At 36.6% G+C, this 17,580-nt stretch overlaps 1 protein-coding gene across 2 annotated transcripts; it reads right to left on the bottom strand.

The window, feature by feature from the left end:
• Positions 1–4,578: 4,578 nt before the first annotated feature.
• Positions 4,579–13,618, bottom strand: LOC132173937 (ATP-dependent Clp protease proteolytic subunit 4, chloroplastic). 2 transcript variants are annotated; one of them, XM_059585620.1, is made up of 3 exons: positions 13,089–13,618; positions 9,241–9,743; positions 4,579–5,004 (listed from the first exon to the last, which is right to left on the bottom strand). In XM_059585620.1, the coding sequence occupies exons 1-2, from the start codon at positions 13,529–13,531 to the stop codon at positions 9,260–9,262; spliced, it is 927 nt and encodes a 308-aa protein (XP_059441603.1). In that variant the 5' UTR covers positions 13,532–13,618; the 3' UTR covers positions 4,579–5,004; positions 9,241–9,259. The 2 variants fall into 2 exon arrangements, with proteins under 2 accessions (XP_059441603.1, XP_059441602.1); XM_059585619.1 differs by having other exon boundaries at positions 4,579–4,779.
• Positions 13,619–17,580: the final 3,962 nt, after the last annotated feature.

Raw genomic sequence — 17,580 nt, 5'->3', positions numbered from 1 at the left:
TTTTAATATCACAGAGAGTTAATTGCAAATCAGATAAACCATGTAGACTAATTTACATTTTTTTTTTCCTATTTTATATGAGGGAAGAATAAATTAATCAAGTAGCCATTGAATAAGCTTGAATTTGTTTAAAGAATTCATAAACTAAGCTTCAAAATATACTTTAACTTGGTGATGACCCAAGCTTGAGTCATGCTTGACAAAAAATAAAATTAAACAAGTTAAATTTGAATATTTTTATATTCAACTTCATTACAGCTCTACATTGCAATCGATTGGCTTTCCCTTGTGTGAAAAGGGCAATAACTACTCGTAACCTCAACCTTATTTAGTAGACTGTTATAACTTGATGACGCGAAAGTAAAAATCAGTATCTAAATTAATATTTGTAATCTAAGTCTAATGTGTAAACCATCCGTGGTGGTGGTTAAGTGGCCTCAAAGAAACCCTCAAAGTGATTGGACATGTACTAATGTGAGAGTTTGACTCTCGAAATGAGAATCATCAATCCTATTAGTATTAGCCACCTTAAGTCCCAATGATATCCTTATAGACATGGATCAAGTTATGACTCAGTTGGATTTGATCGGAACAGCCTGCAATTCTCACCATCTAAGCCTCCTCTTGTGCGGTTCCCATGAAGTAGGTGCTGTTATGGTCACACCCAACTAAAATAGCTATAGTTGGTCTTCTTTCGCTTGCCATTTTAATTTTAAAAAATAAAAAATAAAACTCCTAAAATTATATAATTGATTTAAGCGTTACTTTTATATGAACGTTTTGATAAAGCATAAACATAACACATAGAAATATAACAGGGCCGTGCCTTTAATCGTCATAGTGTGACAACAGAATGAACCTAATCTGCCACTACGTCTTAAAGGCCTAAAAAAAAAAAAAAAAAAAAAAACTGCATTAAAATTTAAACAACATTTGCAGCTAAATGAAGTATTGTTTTTGTGACCATAAGTGGCAGCGGTTCAATGATCTTAAAAAAAAATTTCATCAGGTTGAGCAATTACTAGGACGGGGTTCGACTTTGCAATGAGAAGTTTAAACTTGATTAATATTAACTGTCTTGAATTTCATTGGTGTCCTAATAGAAATGGATCAGGCTATGGCTTAATCGAACCTGAGGGTTCCTACCGTTTAGGCATTCATTGTGTGTTTCCTATGAGGGTGCCACCATAATTACGCACAGATAAAATAAACATTCTGATCGCTCACTCCTACTTTCTCTTTTTTTAATTAGAAAAAAAAAATGAAGTATTGCTTTGGTCATGGTTGCTCCACTTTGATATATTTGCCAACAATTAGTTTTTTAGTGGCTCAACAATGAACATAAAGAATACAACATTAGACCTAAGCAATTAGGTAATCACACAATAATTTAATTGACATCGAATATGCTTCCTTCACTCACAATCCGTCTCTAACAAAACATCAACCAAAAAAAAGGATGACCAGATTCATTTTATATATATGGGCGGGTTTCTAGCGGTTGGAACCCTAATGATAGAAATTAATGTAGATTTTGAAAAAAAAAAAAAAAAAAAAAAAAAATTGTTTCCATAACCGGCTGATTCATTTTGTAGACACCGAGAAAGCATGTACTCTCACCCTACATATAAGTGGAATTGGCTCATTATACATATAATAGAGAGATTATCCTCAAACAACAAAAGATAGAGCAGAACATTCCATTTAATTCTAAAATATATAGGAGTGCATTTGACACTACGATTCTACAGACCAAAAGTTCGATTCTATACTAAATTGCATAAAATGTATAGTTTGGAAGTGTGTTTTTAAAAAATTGCTACTTGAAAACGTAGAAAAATTAGCGTTTTCAAATTACAGGATAAAAATGGGTGCATTTTAAAAAACACGTAGATTTTAAAAACTTAATTACGACTTTAAAGACCAAGCTACGATTTTACAAAATACTAAATATTGGCGGGACATTGGACCTCAATGCCAAACATATAAAGAAGTGATGCCAATATATAAAATTGGTATCCACACATTGACAATTACAAACATCAGTAAGTGCCCACAATATACAGTTGAGAATAATTTAAGAGTCAAACCATGAAATGGCATAATTCCAAGGAATAATAAGAGATATTCATTCATAAATCTGACTTCAAAATTTGATTATTTTGTATTATAAATGATTAATGATATGCTTTTAAGAAGCCGGCATGGTTTTACTTTAAAGTTGGGACAAATGCTGACCTAATCAACAGTACCCATATCAAATGTGACATCTCCAATTTGAGTCATATGGCACATGATTTGCTTCCCTGCTTAGAAAAAAACAAAAGAAAGAAAAAAGGACCCATATTTTGTTTCACAATCTATAGATTCTAGTGCATATTATGCAACATGCATGCCAATGCCCTCCCACAGAAGCTCCAGGAGCAATTAATTCAATAGAATCAAAGATCTTGCTGATGCTGAAAGAAGAAGAAGAAGAAGAAGAAGGGAATATAACCTTTTGAATAAGTTGAATACATATATATATGGTGGAATGGTTTAAGGAATAAACAAAAATAAGAAAGTAGGGTGTGAGGAATATAAATTACAGGTGAATTCCACTCAATTTAACATTTACATGGAAGATAATCAGGTAATTAAAAGAAAATAATCTTAAAATCTTCTCTACATAGGAACTATACCCCTTATGGCCGTTAATGAGACACGCATGGTAATTCAGGCCATATGAGGAAAATGAATACACATTTTCTCTCCTTTAACTTCCTATTTTTCACAAAAATTGTCTTAATAACTTAAGCATCAGAGTGTTTCCCGCCGATATATTCCGACGAGTCACCCGTGTCTTTAATTTTTGTCTTTCAGGAGCTGTACATGTGAATGCATTTATTGCCCATAATCACATTTGCAACTGCATTATGAGGTTATCACTTTTAGGAATCACATTCGCCTGCCTAAACATGCAATTACTGACCGCTATTCGCGTGATTATTGAAGGCAAAACCGCACCACTAGCCACCTATCAAGTAATAGGCATTTTGAGCACTCTTCAGTTATATATAAGAATAAACGCATCCGCTAACCTGCATATGTAATTATTAATTTTTGCTAATCGCATTCTGCGCAAATGCGATTATACAGATAGTTATTAGTGAATAGCGGTTAATTACGGTTAATCCGGTAAACCTTATCTACGCAAGAAAATAATAGAAAGGATGGACGTTCATGTGCATCCAATGCCGGAACAAGGCACCTTTTTCTGTCTGGCTTTGAATCAAACCCCACAAGCACAACTAGTTCATCAGATAATCCCATAAATCCAACTACGCAATGACAGAATCTATGGAGTTTGAGGTATTTTATATTCGTCCTTTTGTTTTTGTTGTTGGGTCAAACTTGTTTCTACTCCGAGGGCCCAAAAGTCAGAACTCTGCCGCTCTTTCGTCGTCACCAACAAGTGAAAGACAAATCACATCGCCATTATACGAAGCTTTCTTTGTCAAACAGTTTCCCAATGATTGAAAAAAAAAAAAAAAACAAAAAACAAAAACAAAATATTGTGATTTATAAGACAAAAACAGACCACAAAATGGACTGCACTTTGAATGTGATCAATATTTGGGTGCCTGATGTCCTGTTCAAATAATATAGCAGCATGTGTGTGTTCTTTTGTTTGGCTTACATTGATTGTGGGTTTTAATTTGCTAAAACGGGTTTAACATGCAAATTAGAATGATACGCTCGAATATTATTGAGTGATCATTTTGTTATTGGGTTTTATACATCTTAGTTGAATAAAAATTGAATTCCTATTGAATGTGAAAAACCATACGTGGATTTATATCAGATTTAGGAGTCGTTTTTGCAAACTCTATTCTCCGGGAGAATAGCTTGAAGCTTACCCCATTGATGGCCGCCTTAAGAGAGGAGCAATGAGAGAAGATCTAGCTACTAGTAATTACATTTTGCAATGTACATGATTCGATTAAATCAAAAGAATTTCCTTTGCAGATATTTTGAATTCTGCAAACTATTAAATTATTGTATTCTATTCAATTAAATCAAAAGAAAGTTATTATTATTATTTTTTTTAATGAAAACTTTACACATGCGTGTATGAGATATGAAAAGAAAGTGAACTTATGAGAAAAAGTTTTAGCATATTTTTAAGTAATTAATATTCTACGATATTCAGAAGTGCAACCACTACGCGTGGTTCATATAAATTTCAAGTCATTAAAAATTGTGCACTTCAATTATTTTATTGTTTTATAGTCTACCATCTTCATCATATACAAACATTAAGTATTGTTTGGTTAGAAGAGGAACTGTTAAAAAATATTTGAGGAACCTTAGACCTTCTAGATCATACTTCTTCTTTTCTTTTCTTTTCTTTTTCCCCAATATACATAATTAATTATAATAGATAATTAAATTAGATTCATTTATTGCTTCAGCATCATTTCATCTCATATATACACTTGATTATAAGAATATATCTTGTAATATTTGGGGGAATTTAAGGGATGGCGGAGACTTATCTTATTCTGTAATCCTTTGAGAGCCTTCAAAGGGCAAAAATTAAAAAAAGAAAATTAAGTATAAATTATTTCACATAAAAGTCGGTAATTTACCAGGCAATTCTTTTGTTCAAACACCTTAAAATCATTGCACTGTATTGACAATGCCATCTTTGCTTACAAATAGACTTAATGCCATAAACTGTAAATGCTAGACTCCATTTTAGCTCAGCAGCTGGCAACAGAGGTGTGTGCGAGAGAGCTGGGAGAGAAAAATGAAAATCAAGAGAATTTCTTTAACAATTAGTTGATGGAAAGGAAACAAAGGAACAGCTCAACCATAACTACTGTATGCTATTGCTCTCTGTGGTCCAGCACAGTTGCGCAAAGGGCCAAGGAAGAGCTGAAAACATTCCCCAAAATCCACAGCAATAAGCAATAAATACAACAAATCAACAATCTGCCAACTCCAAACCTTGATCCATGCCTGATTCAAGAAAATTTTTAGGGGGCCAAAACAAAGTCATTGATTCGGAGTTTCACTCATCGTTATCATAGCAACTTCTACATGATGATAATAAGCTAATAGGTATCAACCAAGGGTTCTGTTGAGCAATGTACATCTAAGATCTTTCATGTCATGGAAAATAAAAGTTCAGAAAGACGAATGCCTCAAATCAATTTCATAAAAACACATGCCATGGTTCATCAACAACAACTGAGCACAGGCAAGGAAACTCTCTGTTTCCCTATGTCTAGTTTTCATTGTTCAATTGGACAAATGACTAAAGTAAGTGTGTGACCCTGTATGTGTAACTTTCCTTCCGGAATTGGGCACCTCCTAAAGCACACAAGGAGCCACCCACCCTTTCCCCTTGCCCCTCTCCGATCTTAAAGACGATCAGATGATAACTGAGATGATAACTAAGAGGGGTTTGGATCAGCAGCGAATAATTTATTCACTGCAACTTATCTTATCTACTGATCTATCTGCTGCTTCGATTCCAGCCGAAAAGCAAACTATTGCTTTCTTAGCAGCTACTTGGCTGATTATCGATTTTTTTTTTTTTTAAATATATATAAATCCAAATTATTAGTAGATATTCCCCATTAGAGTGTGGGGATGAATGTGTAGGAAAAGCAGTATATTGATAAAAAGAATTTTTTAGGCTCTTCTTCTATTATAGGAATCTAACTAATCTATACTACTACTAACTAAAGTCAGACTAGGTCTTCTAGAGTGAACTAGCATAGTATAGTTTCTAACCTACACAACAAAAGTGCAATCACCGCCAGAGGTTTTGCCCCAGCTTGCTCTCTTTGGAAAGGTGGATCATCTTCATGGAGTGCAATTTGGAAATAACACTATGCTTTTAGTTTTAGCTTTAAAATCTCCACCTACCTCCATGAAACTGGATCACTGACCAAATTTTTCCTGAGTTTGAGATCATGGATTCAACTCTGAGCAGTATAATCTATTACTTCCATAAAACTAGATCACTGGCCAATTTTTTTTCCTGACATTGAAAGTCAGAAAAATTTCAAATTCAAATCATAAAGTCAACTCTTTGACCCATCAAGGCCCATTTAGAGTTGATTGTACAAGTGATCCTGGACATCTTGCATTATCATTGAAGCCCTTTGGTGGTACACTTCTGTCCGACCTATTCGTGCAACATAGCTGTGTACTCTAGGTTTTGCTGCTAGAGTAATTTATTGTATTGGCTTCACTTAAACTATACAATGTGCTTTGAGTCAAGTTTCCTAGTCATTAGGTGTATCATCTATTCCATCAGCTTGTGTGGTTCAGGATCCTCTCTATTTCACTTGAAATGAAGAACCATTTCATGATTCAGTTAAGTGCACCGGCCCTGATGGTTTCTCTATAGTGTTTTTCCAACCTTACTGGGATGTGTTAAAAGTAGACATTATGAAGGTCTTTCTTTCGTGACTTCCATGCTAGTGGTTAGTTTAAGGGGCCTTAATGCTACATTCATTACCCTCATTCTGAAGATTACAGGGTCTATTGATCCTAATGACTTTCGCCCGATTAGCCTTGTGAGTGGGATTTATAAAATTATTGATAAGATTTTGGCAAACAGGCTAAAGACAGTGTTGAAAAAGATTATCTCTAAGTTGCAAGATACTTGTTCTTATTGCCAACGAATGGCTTGATAGTAGAAAAGATCTAGCGAGCCGAGTGTACTCTACAAGCTAGACATAGAAAAAGCCTAAGATCATGTTAATTGGGATTTTATGTACATACTGAAGAGGTGTGAATTTGGGGGTAAGTGGTACTGTTGGATAGCTCATTGTATTTCTACAATGCGATTCTCAATCTTGGTGAATGGCACTCCCACCTGTCTTTTTAGTAACTCCCGTGACTTGAGACAATGGGACCCTTTGTCCCCTTTCTTGTTCATCATTATGATGGAGGGGCTTGGTAGGATGATTTATGTTGCAGTGAGTGCGGAGTGGGGGACTGTTATCTAGTTTCTCGGTGGGGACAAAGATGGACACCTCTCATCTTACGTTTTGAAGTTGTCTCGGGCTTGACGGTTAATTTGGCTAAGTCAGTATTGGTTCCCATGGGTGATGTTGACGTGGATGGATTTGTAGATATTATGGGCTCTGGGGTTTCCTCTTTGCCTTTGAATTATTTTGGTCTTCTATTGGGGGCCTCCTATAAGGCCAAGTCCACTTGGAACAAAGTTATTGAAAAGATAGAGCGTCGCCTAGCTAGTTGGAAAATGATGTATTTGTCTAAGTGTGGTAGGATTACCCTTATAAAGAGTAGACTTTCCAATTTACCTACGCATTTCATGTCCCCCTTTCCTCTTCCCATAGGTGTTGCAAACTGTATTGAGAAGCTTCAATGTGATTTTCCATGGGGTGGGCTAAGCGAAGAGTTCAAATATTACCTGGTAAGCTAGTCCAAGGTTTGTTCTCTAATCTTCGAAGGAGGAGGGTTGGGGGTTCAGAACTTGCTGATGTTCAATTGAGCTCTTTTAAGTAAACGGCTATGACAAGAGAGTGGCTTGGTAGAGAATGGTGGTAGATGCTAATTTGGTTGTTCATAGGCAGGGTGGTGTTCTAGGACGTACGGGTGGGCTTATGGAAGTATATTAAAAGGGGTTGGGAAAAGTTCTCAAGCCATACCAGATTTGAGGTGGGAAATTACACCAAAATTAGTTTCTAGCATGATTTATGGTGTGGGGATATGGCTCATAAGGCCGTCTTTCTAGATTTATTTGGCATTGCCTGTGCGAAAGATGATTCTATTGTGGCATACTCAGAGTTCTCGAGTGGCTTCACTTAGTGGAATCTAAGCTTTGCTAGTGCGGCTCATGATTGGGAGGTGGATAACTTTGCCTCTTTCTTTAGGGTGTTGTATTCAACTAGAGTGAGATGGGAAGGTGAAGATAAGCTTTGGTGAGTCCCTTCAAAAAGAGGTTTGTTCCTTATTAGATCCTTCTATAGTATCTTGGTTCACAATGATGGCTTATGTTTCTCTTGGAAGAGTGTTTGGTAAAGGGCGGGTTTTTTTGCTTGGTCGGCGGCCCTCAAAAATATCCTTACGTTGAATAATCTGAGGAAACGACATGTTATTACGGTTGATAGGCATTGCATGTGTAAAACAGCGAGTCTATGGACCATCTTCTTCTCCTTGTGAGGTGCCCGGTGCCTTAAGGGATGTCTTCTTCAGTCGATTTGGGTTGTCTTGAGTTATGCTTATACGAGTAATCAACTTATATGTGTGTTGGTAGACTACTGGGAGCATTCAGAATCCTAGTGTGTGGAAGATGATGCCTTCATGCCTCGTACCTATGGAGGGAAAGGAATTATAAAAGTTTTGAAAACTATGAGAGAACTTTGGAGAAGCTTAAGTCATTATTTTTCTATACTTCGAATCTTTGGACAACAGCTTTTGTTATCCTTTGGTGACTAGTTACCATGATTCCCTTGCTTTATTTTCTTCTTCTAATTAGGTGTTTTCTCATATATATATTTCCTGTATGGGGGTGCCTTACACTTTTAATGATATCCCAATTACTTATAAAATAAAAATTCAGATTATATTTTACAAATTTAATGGTGTATATATTGCTACATGGTGAAGATGTTGCCGCACTGTTTAAAAATTTTAAATTACGTGGCAACATATACACCATTAAGTGCAACAAAAGACCATGAGATGATTCCTCTCCATTTCAAGTGAAATGGAGGTCTTATTCCGGGGTAGTGAGGGTTTGTTTTAAACTGGCATCACGTATTTATTGTTTTCGGTACACAGATATTGTCTTGGTTTTGTGGAGTTAGATTTAGTAAGTATCAAGGCTTGGATGCCCTTTACTGTGTGTTTTGGACTTTGTTGTATATCCTGCTTTTTCGGTAATCAAATTAATCAAAAAAAAAAAAAAAAACTGTTGTCAAAACAATTTACAGTTCCATACAATCCATGTAAATATTAAGTCTGTCTAACATATTGCCTTTGCCCAGTTTACCGTTAGAAGGCCCAAAAAAGGAGGGCTGGAAGTTGCCAAACATGACATGCAACCAAAACAACCCTAAATTCTTTCTAAAACTTTCTTAAATAGTCAAAAAGCTAAAGAAAATAACTCCAAAAAGTTTAAATTTAACAGGACTTCGTCACTACAATTGCAGAATCTCTCTTAATTGTAGACAAATAGCACGTAAAGGAATAGCAGTAAGAATATTATACCTGTAGCATACACCCAAAGCTAGTATATCTCATCATCTGGAACATCAGGTGTCAAGAATTTCCTTGGATCTTTACTCATTTCCTCATAATTCAGTCTTGCTTTCACCCTTTCTGGCACAGGAGCTAGAGGAATAATGCTATCTCTATCAATAACTCCATCAATTATTCCATATTCAACTGCTTCTATAGGGGACATGTAACGATCCCTATCAATATCTTTCTGGACTTGTTCAAATGAGCGACCAGTGGATCCTGAAATAATTCTTGTGACATTATTCTTATTATGCATGACTTCTCGGGCTTGAATTTCCACATCTAGTGCTTGGCCACTAGCACCTCCAAGAGGTTGATGAATCATGATCCGTGTATTGGGCATTGCCAGACGCTTGCCTTTAGTCCCACCACCAAGGATTATGGAAGCCGTTGATGCTGATATGCCAAGTGCAACTGTGGAAACATCAGCCCTCACAAGCTGTAGAACATCATAGATGGCCATCGTAGCACTGATACAGAAAGAAAGAGTGAAGTAGGGTAACTAAGAAACCAAATAATATACTAAGAAAGCTAATAATATAACATACGAGATGGCACTAAATGTGGAAATTCCATTAAGGAAACTATGGCCATGTTGGCTAACGATTTTAAAATCACTTTTCTCTATTCAAACACAAAAATACACATTTCAGAAAAGAGTTACCAAACGAAACAAAGAGGTTTGTTTGGAAGGAAAGCTATATCTAGGACTAGGATTTGTGGTGGAAAAGGCAGGAAAATATTAGGGGATTTTGGGTTTCAAACAGGGTAAGGCAGCACATACAGTTTGGAGTGAAACAAGAAAGAGAACTCAAGTTTTTGCTTGGGTGTTCTGGGCTATCAACAGTAAATCGGGAACTGTAGCAGCTTGGATTTTGTAGGTTTAGAAGCTAATGAAAGGGGGATGTGCCACGGTTTTTATCCTATTAATCTTAGGGTTCTAAGGGTGAGAAATCAATGTCAGGTTGCACAGTTTCAAGGTGCTGGAAATAAAAAATATACCCAAGGAATCAAATATGGTTTTCCTTCACATCACACTTATGTATTGGATTGCATCACACAAACTTAACAGCATATAGCTAAAAATCTTTTTTTTTTTTTTTTTTAAATAATCAAATATTATTAAAAACACAAACAACCCAAGTACACAGGAAGTATACAAGAGAAAAGTCTATCTAGGAGGGAAAGAAAAAAAAAATCATTAAAACTAATCACCGAAGGAGCTAAAAACGCAGCAATATAGAGAGAGAGAGAGAGAGAGAGAGAGAGGGACGAGGGACTTGAGCTCCTCCAACATTCTCTCTCGGTCCTTGAAATTTCGATCATTCTTTCTCTCCAAATGCACCACAAAAGGCAAGAGGGCACCATTTTCCACACGGCAACACTCTGAGAACAACCACCCGTGCACTAGTAAGCAAACGAATCAACCACCCCTGACTAGGCATAATCCAAGACAGCCCAAAGCAACTAAAGAAAGCATTCCATAAGGCACAAACAACCTCACAATGAAGAAGAAGATCATATACGGACACCCCATTCCTCTTGCACATGCACCACCTATCGACCACAATGATATACCGCTTACTAAGATTGTCCATGGTATGGATCTTTCCTAAAGCCACTTACCAAGCAAAAAAAAACGTCTCAAAAGAACCTTGGACTACCAAATACTCTTCCAAAGAAATGAATGCAATCATTACATGCAATGACCCTATAAAAGGAGCTAACATCGAACATCCCTTTGTGAGAAGGGCCCGCCAAAGCTTTTTTTCTTTTCTTTTCTCCACATCTCATTCTATAGGAATACAACAACATGAAGAATGAAGGCAAAACATCCACCTCCCAATCTTGAGCCGCTCTAATAAAGCTTACATTCCATTAAATAGAACCACCAGAAAAGTCTAAGTAAACTACAACAAAAGCATGCTTCACACAAGCAATGTTATATAAATCCAGGAAAATGTTACGTCAATATTTATAGAAAACTATATGTAACCCTAGAGAAGTTAGACTCCATTGGTTTTGACTGATAAGCCCAAGTTATTAAAACCCACAAACGAAACCCTTATAAGATCCATGGCCACAAGTACAATCCTTATCTAGAAATTCTAAAACCAAATAAATAAGACTGACTCCTTAAATGAAATAAACCAAATTAAAATATAAACATTTCCTTCTTGTCTGCATTTTGAGCTAGAGCTCATTGGTATTCAAGAATACATGCAATTACATACACAAGTATGCAGTTATATAAATACGTAATAACGATGCTTGAGCAGTTCTAGACACCTAGTTTTAAATCACAGCTTGCACACTCACTATAATCAGTTACCTTCAGAAAGTTACCAGGGAAAAAAATGACCAATTTATACTGGGGATGCAATTCCCAGACCCAATTCATATTTTGCTAACTATGTCAAAAGTCATGATGGCAATTGATGCCTGTCAAACACTCTAATAACAGTTAGATATAACTTTTAAAATGTTCAAATCCAAAACTCAGCACATACAGGCTCTAGATTCTAAGTTCATGCAACATCATAGCATGAAGTGTGGTCCTCTAGTGAATGTGTGTGAACTAAAGGAAAATAAAAAAAGTAGTGCCTTCACTTATTAATACCTGACACTATATGAAAAACACCAAGATATCATATCACCTATTATTCCAAAAATAGAACGTATATTATTCATACATATGATAAATTAACAAGAAACAGAGTGAGAACTATCAATTACATGACTCTTTATTTCATGAGAGAATACTAGCATTTAAAAATTAACACAGAGAGAGAAAGAAGCGAGACCGAAAAAGAGAAGAAAAGACTAGCTAAAATTAGAGAACATCTACACCGAATTGCACTTACTTTTCAATCTAATTTCAAGTTCATTTGATATCATTGAGAAAAGATGTCTCCAATATGTTCAAAATTTTCTCAAAATAAAACAAACACTATGTACCAAAAAATAAAGAGGTTTTGCATATAAATTCTATGGTGTTTAATTTTCTGTTTCCATTGGGGATGAGGGATGAGGTTGATAAATCTATTTCTACTCAAAACAAAATGCATTGAGAAGGAAGGGTAAAGTTAAATCTGGATGTGAGATAGGTAGTTTAATTGATAAAGAGCTGAAGGGTCTGAAGGAAAGGTTGAAGCTCCTCTTTTTCTTTTTCTTGTTTCTTTCTCTGGTCTCTCTATTGCTTCTTTCTACTTCGTGGCAGAGTTAATGAAATTTTCCCAAATCTAAACCTTGCTGAAGAAATTTCTGTGTACTGTAGACAACGACAGAGTTATAGACAATTTCATCACCCAAGTTAATGCATCCCAATCAACTTGATGCTTTCTATGAAAATAAGAAGCCAAAAATCCAACTCCCATGCCAGGGATGTTTGAATTGATGCCTCTACATGCCCTTGAGCCTTTGCTAAGGTGGCTACAGGAGTCAGGCGGGTGCGTTGGGTCAAGGTGGGTGTTAAATTCAATACTCACCTATCATGAGAGAGATCTCAGCAAAATTATTTCGACTATAAATCAATAAATTTTGCAAAAAACGACAACGTGTTGTTTCAAAATCAGTTGGTAGTTAACTAGTAGTAGCTACTAAGCAAAGACATAGTTAAGATCGATCAAGGGCCAATTTAAACAGTCAAACTTCAATCACTACAATCAACTAGAAAAGAAAAAAAAAAATCTTTAGCTCATAGAAAGCCTCTGTTAATTCACCCACCAACCTCTTTATCTATTCTAACTAGGCAAACAACTCTATTTTCTCGGTAATCAAACAGAAAAAATGACAGAAGAAAATATATTTTTTACCTCAAAGCCCCGCCAGGGGAATTGATAAAAAGACGTATGTCCTTAGTGTGGTCCTGAGCGTCCAAGAGCAACAACTGACTGATAATAGTATCGGCCACGAAGTCATCTATCTGGCTCCCCAAGAACACGATCCTCTCCCTGAGCAAAAGCCCCATGGCATCGCCCTCGCCGCCTCTCATGGCGGTCCCGGGGCCCTGCGGAGACCCTCCCAAGGGTTCGAAAGTGACATGGGGCTGTTCTCGCTGCTGGGTTTCGAAGGCCAGGCCAAGGGCTAGGGATTTGGGAGCGGCAGTGCGGAGGGAGCTGGGAATGAAGGCTCTGGGGGCGGAGGGTTTTGGGGGATTGAACGAGGAGAAATGGTGGGAGGGTTTGGAGCGGGAGAGGATGCGAGGGCATAATAGGGAGGTAGATGAAGAAGAGGATGAGACCGACAGCAAATCCATGGCCTGGTCTGAGAGAGACGAGAGTGAAACGGCGAGTGAGAGAGGAAGTGAGATGGGTTTTTAGGTGAGCGAGTTTCGAAACGACTTAAAATTACCATTTTTTTGGGGGGGGGGTATATTTGTGAAGTATGGTTATTCGTGTCAATGACAATAGAAATAAAAATTAACCAAAACTCTTATTTTTAAAAGAAAAAAAAAATGCTACAAGCCATGGATGATGATCCATTACAATTTTAAACAAATTATAAGTTCTTAAATCACGAAATTTAAGCCATCTTTTATATTGTAACATTTGAATGTTACCTATTAAAAACGTGGTATGATACAGTTGATAATTTAGTATATTTTCATCGAGTTCTTGGTATCTATGTTGTAAAAGAGCTTTACGCAAAAAAATTGTCTTTTAGTTTTATAAAGAATAAGCATTCATGTAAAAGTGAATAAAAAACCTTTCAGGAGTGAAATTCTTTCTGGCTAGCTTGATAAGATATTACCATTTTAATAGGTATCATTTTTCAAGTTGTTTGATGCCTAAAAGCGACTTAAATTATGTAATTTTAAAATCTACAAGGGGATCCTGATCCGCAAAAGATACCCTATATTTTAAAATCCACAAGGGAATCCTGATCCACAAAAGATACCCTATATTTTAAAATCCACAAGGGGATCCTGATCCACAAAGGATACCCTCTCTATCTCAATTGCATCACCGAAATGAGAAGTCATGCTTCAATTTCCTAAGAGTCATGATACAACTTACGCCGGCGTGCTTCAACAGTGAAGCACGCCAAGGCTAAATTTTTTTTTTTTTTTTTTTTTCAAAAAAATTAAAATAATAATAAAAAAAAAATCACGGCCGGCGTGCTTCACTGTTGAAGCACGCCGGTCGTGCTCAATATCTTTACCCATTTCCTAAAGGCTCGGTGAGGAAAACATTTTAACTTTAGGGAAAGATACTTTTTATTTATGTTAGAATATACGGAAAATATAATATTTTCTGTATATAATTAGGTTGACATTGAAATATTTTCTATTTATGGGTTGATTGTAATCAAATATTGAGACGGTAATCAAATCAAAGAGATTTAATTTACTTGTATTTATGCAGTACCCTATAAATGGAGAACTTTGTATTGTAGACAAATCAAGTTAATGAACACACTGTAGCCCTTAAGGGTATTTCAAGTGGTGGATGTAGGTGTCCAACACTGAACCACTCGTAAATCCTTGTGTCATTTTCTCTATATTGATTCCGCTATTATTTTTGCATCATCATTTTTTCAACATTGGTATCAAAGCCCAGGTTTACCAACAAGTCTCGGCCCAACAGTCTACGGGAGAAACGGGTTGTCGCCGCTCCGACCCAGGGCTTGATGTGTGAGGGGGAGATTGTTGGGGTTATCCCGCATCGATTGTGGAAGGGACTGATAGTCAGTTTATATGTGACATCCCACATTGCCTGGCCATGAAAAAGATGAGGTGTTTATATGGAATATACTCTCTCTAAATGGTATGAGACCTTTTGGGGGTAAACCCAATAATAAAACTGTGCAGGCTTGGCCAAAAGCGGACAATATCATACCACTTGGAGCATGAATGTTACATATGGTATAAAAGCCATAACCCAGCCTGAGATGGGGGGAGCGTGCACAAGCTCATGAGGGTCGCCAGCGAGGACGCTGGGTCTTAAGAGGGGGTGATTGTGACGTCCCACATTGCTTGGGCATGGAAAAGATGATGTGTTTATATGGAATATACTCTCTCTAAATGGTATGAGACCTTTTGGGGGTAAACCCAATAATAAAACTGTGCGGGCTTGGCCAAAAGCGGACAATATCATACAACTTGGAGCATGAGTGTTACATATGGTATAAAAGCCATAACCCAGCCTGAGATGGGGGGAGCGTGCACAAGCTCATGAGGGTCGCCAGCGAGGACGCTGGGTCTTAAGAGAGGGTGATTGTGACGTCCCACATTGCTTGGGCATGGAAAAGATGATGTGTTTATATGAAATATACTCTCTCTAAATGGTATGAGGCCTTTTGGGGGTAAACCCAATAATAAAACCGTGCGGGCTTGGCCCAAAGCGGACAATATCATACCACTTGGAGCTGGGGTGTTACATTATAAGTGTAAGGGAAAGCCTCACCTCTTGAGCTAGCTTTTGGGGTTGAAATATGCCTAAGACCACCCAATACTGGTATCATATAATATTTATTTTATGGTCAATATTTAAAATTTATGCATCCAATTGTGTATATGAATCATGATGTCACATTATTTAAATTTTTTAAAAAGACATGATAACATTATTTAAACGCACAAACTTTAATTCATGAATATTATCAATTTCATCTAAAATAAAGAGGTGGCCGACAACACTTGTTGGATGAGTCCTGGTAAGAGAAATGGATCCTCTCCATTTCACTTGAAATGGAGAGCATCCATTTAGTGCAATTATGAGGGTATACTTGTCCAAAATATTTTGCCCAAAAAATAAATGAACAATATTGCCCTCCAAAATGCACTAAATAGATGTTCTACATTTCCCCAATTCAAGTGAAATAAAGAGGATCCTTTTCCCCTGCTAAGAGTCTAGTTAGAATCCTAGAAGTCTACTTTTCAAAGTTCAGTTGAATTTTATCTTATTGCTTTGTAGTTGATGCCAACTATGGTTCTAGTTGTATTGGTATCATTTGGCAAGCAACTTTCATCTCCCCCGACCCTTATTTTCACAGCTCCAATTTTTTTTTCTCCCATAAAAGTCAACATATTTATATCACATCAATTACTTCTTATTACTACTAAAACAAAAAAAAAAAAATAAAAATAAAAAAATAACTCACTACAAAACATTTACCAAAGGTAACTGTTATTTCCCTTATCAACGTCAATTTAGAATTAGTAGTTTGTCTATAAAAACCATGTAAATATGTAATCCTTTTATCAGTTAGTCAATGACAAATATCAAAAAGTTAGTACAAATGTTTGAGTTGAGACTACTCTACAACCATGGTGAGACTCCATCGTTCCTGTGTACATGAGTGATGAGTTTGTGAAATCTGCTACTATTATTTGTGTTTTGATATCCATACTGCGTCAATTTGATATCAGAGCTCAAAAATCGGTCGTCTTCCCTGGCAACCAACGATCTACCACTTTGTGCAACCCAAGCCATTGCCCCACCACAATTCGTGATATCCAAGCAGTTTTCTTTCTTCAACCAAGGACTTTCTCCATTGTAATCAACCTTTCCTTTTCTTGCTTACCCATTTTTATCATTTACTTCTTGTTCATAGTTTCTCATTCATGCAAATGTTCATGATACCGTCATTACAATTTGCTTTACTTTTCTTTCATAGCTATACAGCATTAAACATTATTACTTGAACACAATTCAAAGAACATTTCTAAATGCATGCCAAACTAACAAAAGTACACATAAATCATGCGTCGTAATAAAATATTCGGTTCAATCTTTACAAATATATCATACTTTTAAATGAACTGAAAATCTATTCTTTTTATCAATAAGTATTGTTGTTAAAGTTTCCGGTACGGTGGACTTAAGGGAAGTCCAAACCACTCATTTCTTCTTCGCACTTCCTTTCAAACCTACAAAAACCAGAGCACACATTAAGAGGATGCGCCGGGTGATGGTTGGCAGTTCCTCCTCCGATACTTAAGTCAGTGTTTGTACAAACTCAGTATAGAGCTTAGTGTTGTATATATGCGTACCTCTGAAGTGAGGTCTTTTCTAGTTGATCATACGGATATAGCTATGATGACTGGGCGGAGGATCCAGGATTTGGTCGTAACGGCCGACAAAGTTAACATTCGTGTCTCCTGTCATTATGATCGATAAGAGGCCGTTATCGACATTAATAAGATTTCGAGGATGGCGCGTAACTGTCAAGAGCCTTTTAAGAGCAGATCATAACCATTCCGATGATCTTGCCATATGTGACTTGCCTATGTAGCCGAGTTGTATCCTGACTGTGATGGATGCATCTGGATGTCAAGTGTAGGAGATTCGTTGTGGTAGAGCA

This window comes from Corylus avellana, chromosome ca3, assembly GCF_901000735.1.
Source record: "Corylus avellana chromosome ca3, CavTom2PMs-1.0".
Lineage (NCBI taxonomy): Eukaryota > Viridiplantae > Streptophyta > Magnoliopsida > Fagales > Betulaceae > Corylus > Corylus avellana.
Note: the sequence above shows the minus strand (reverse complement) of the source record. Positions and strands in the feature narration are given on the sequence as shown.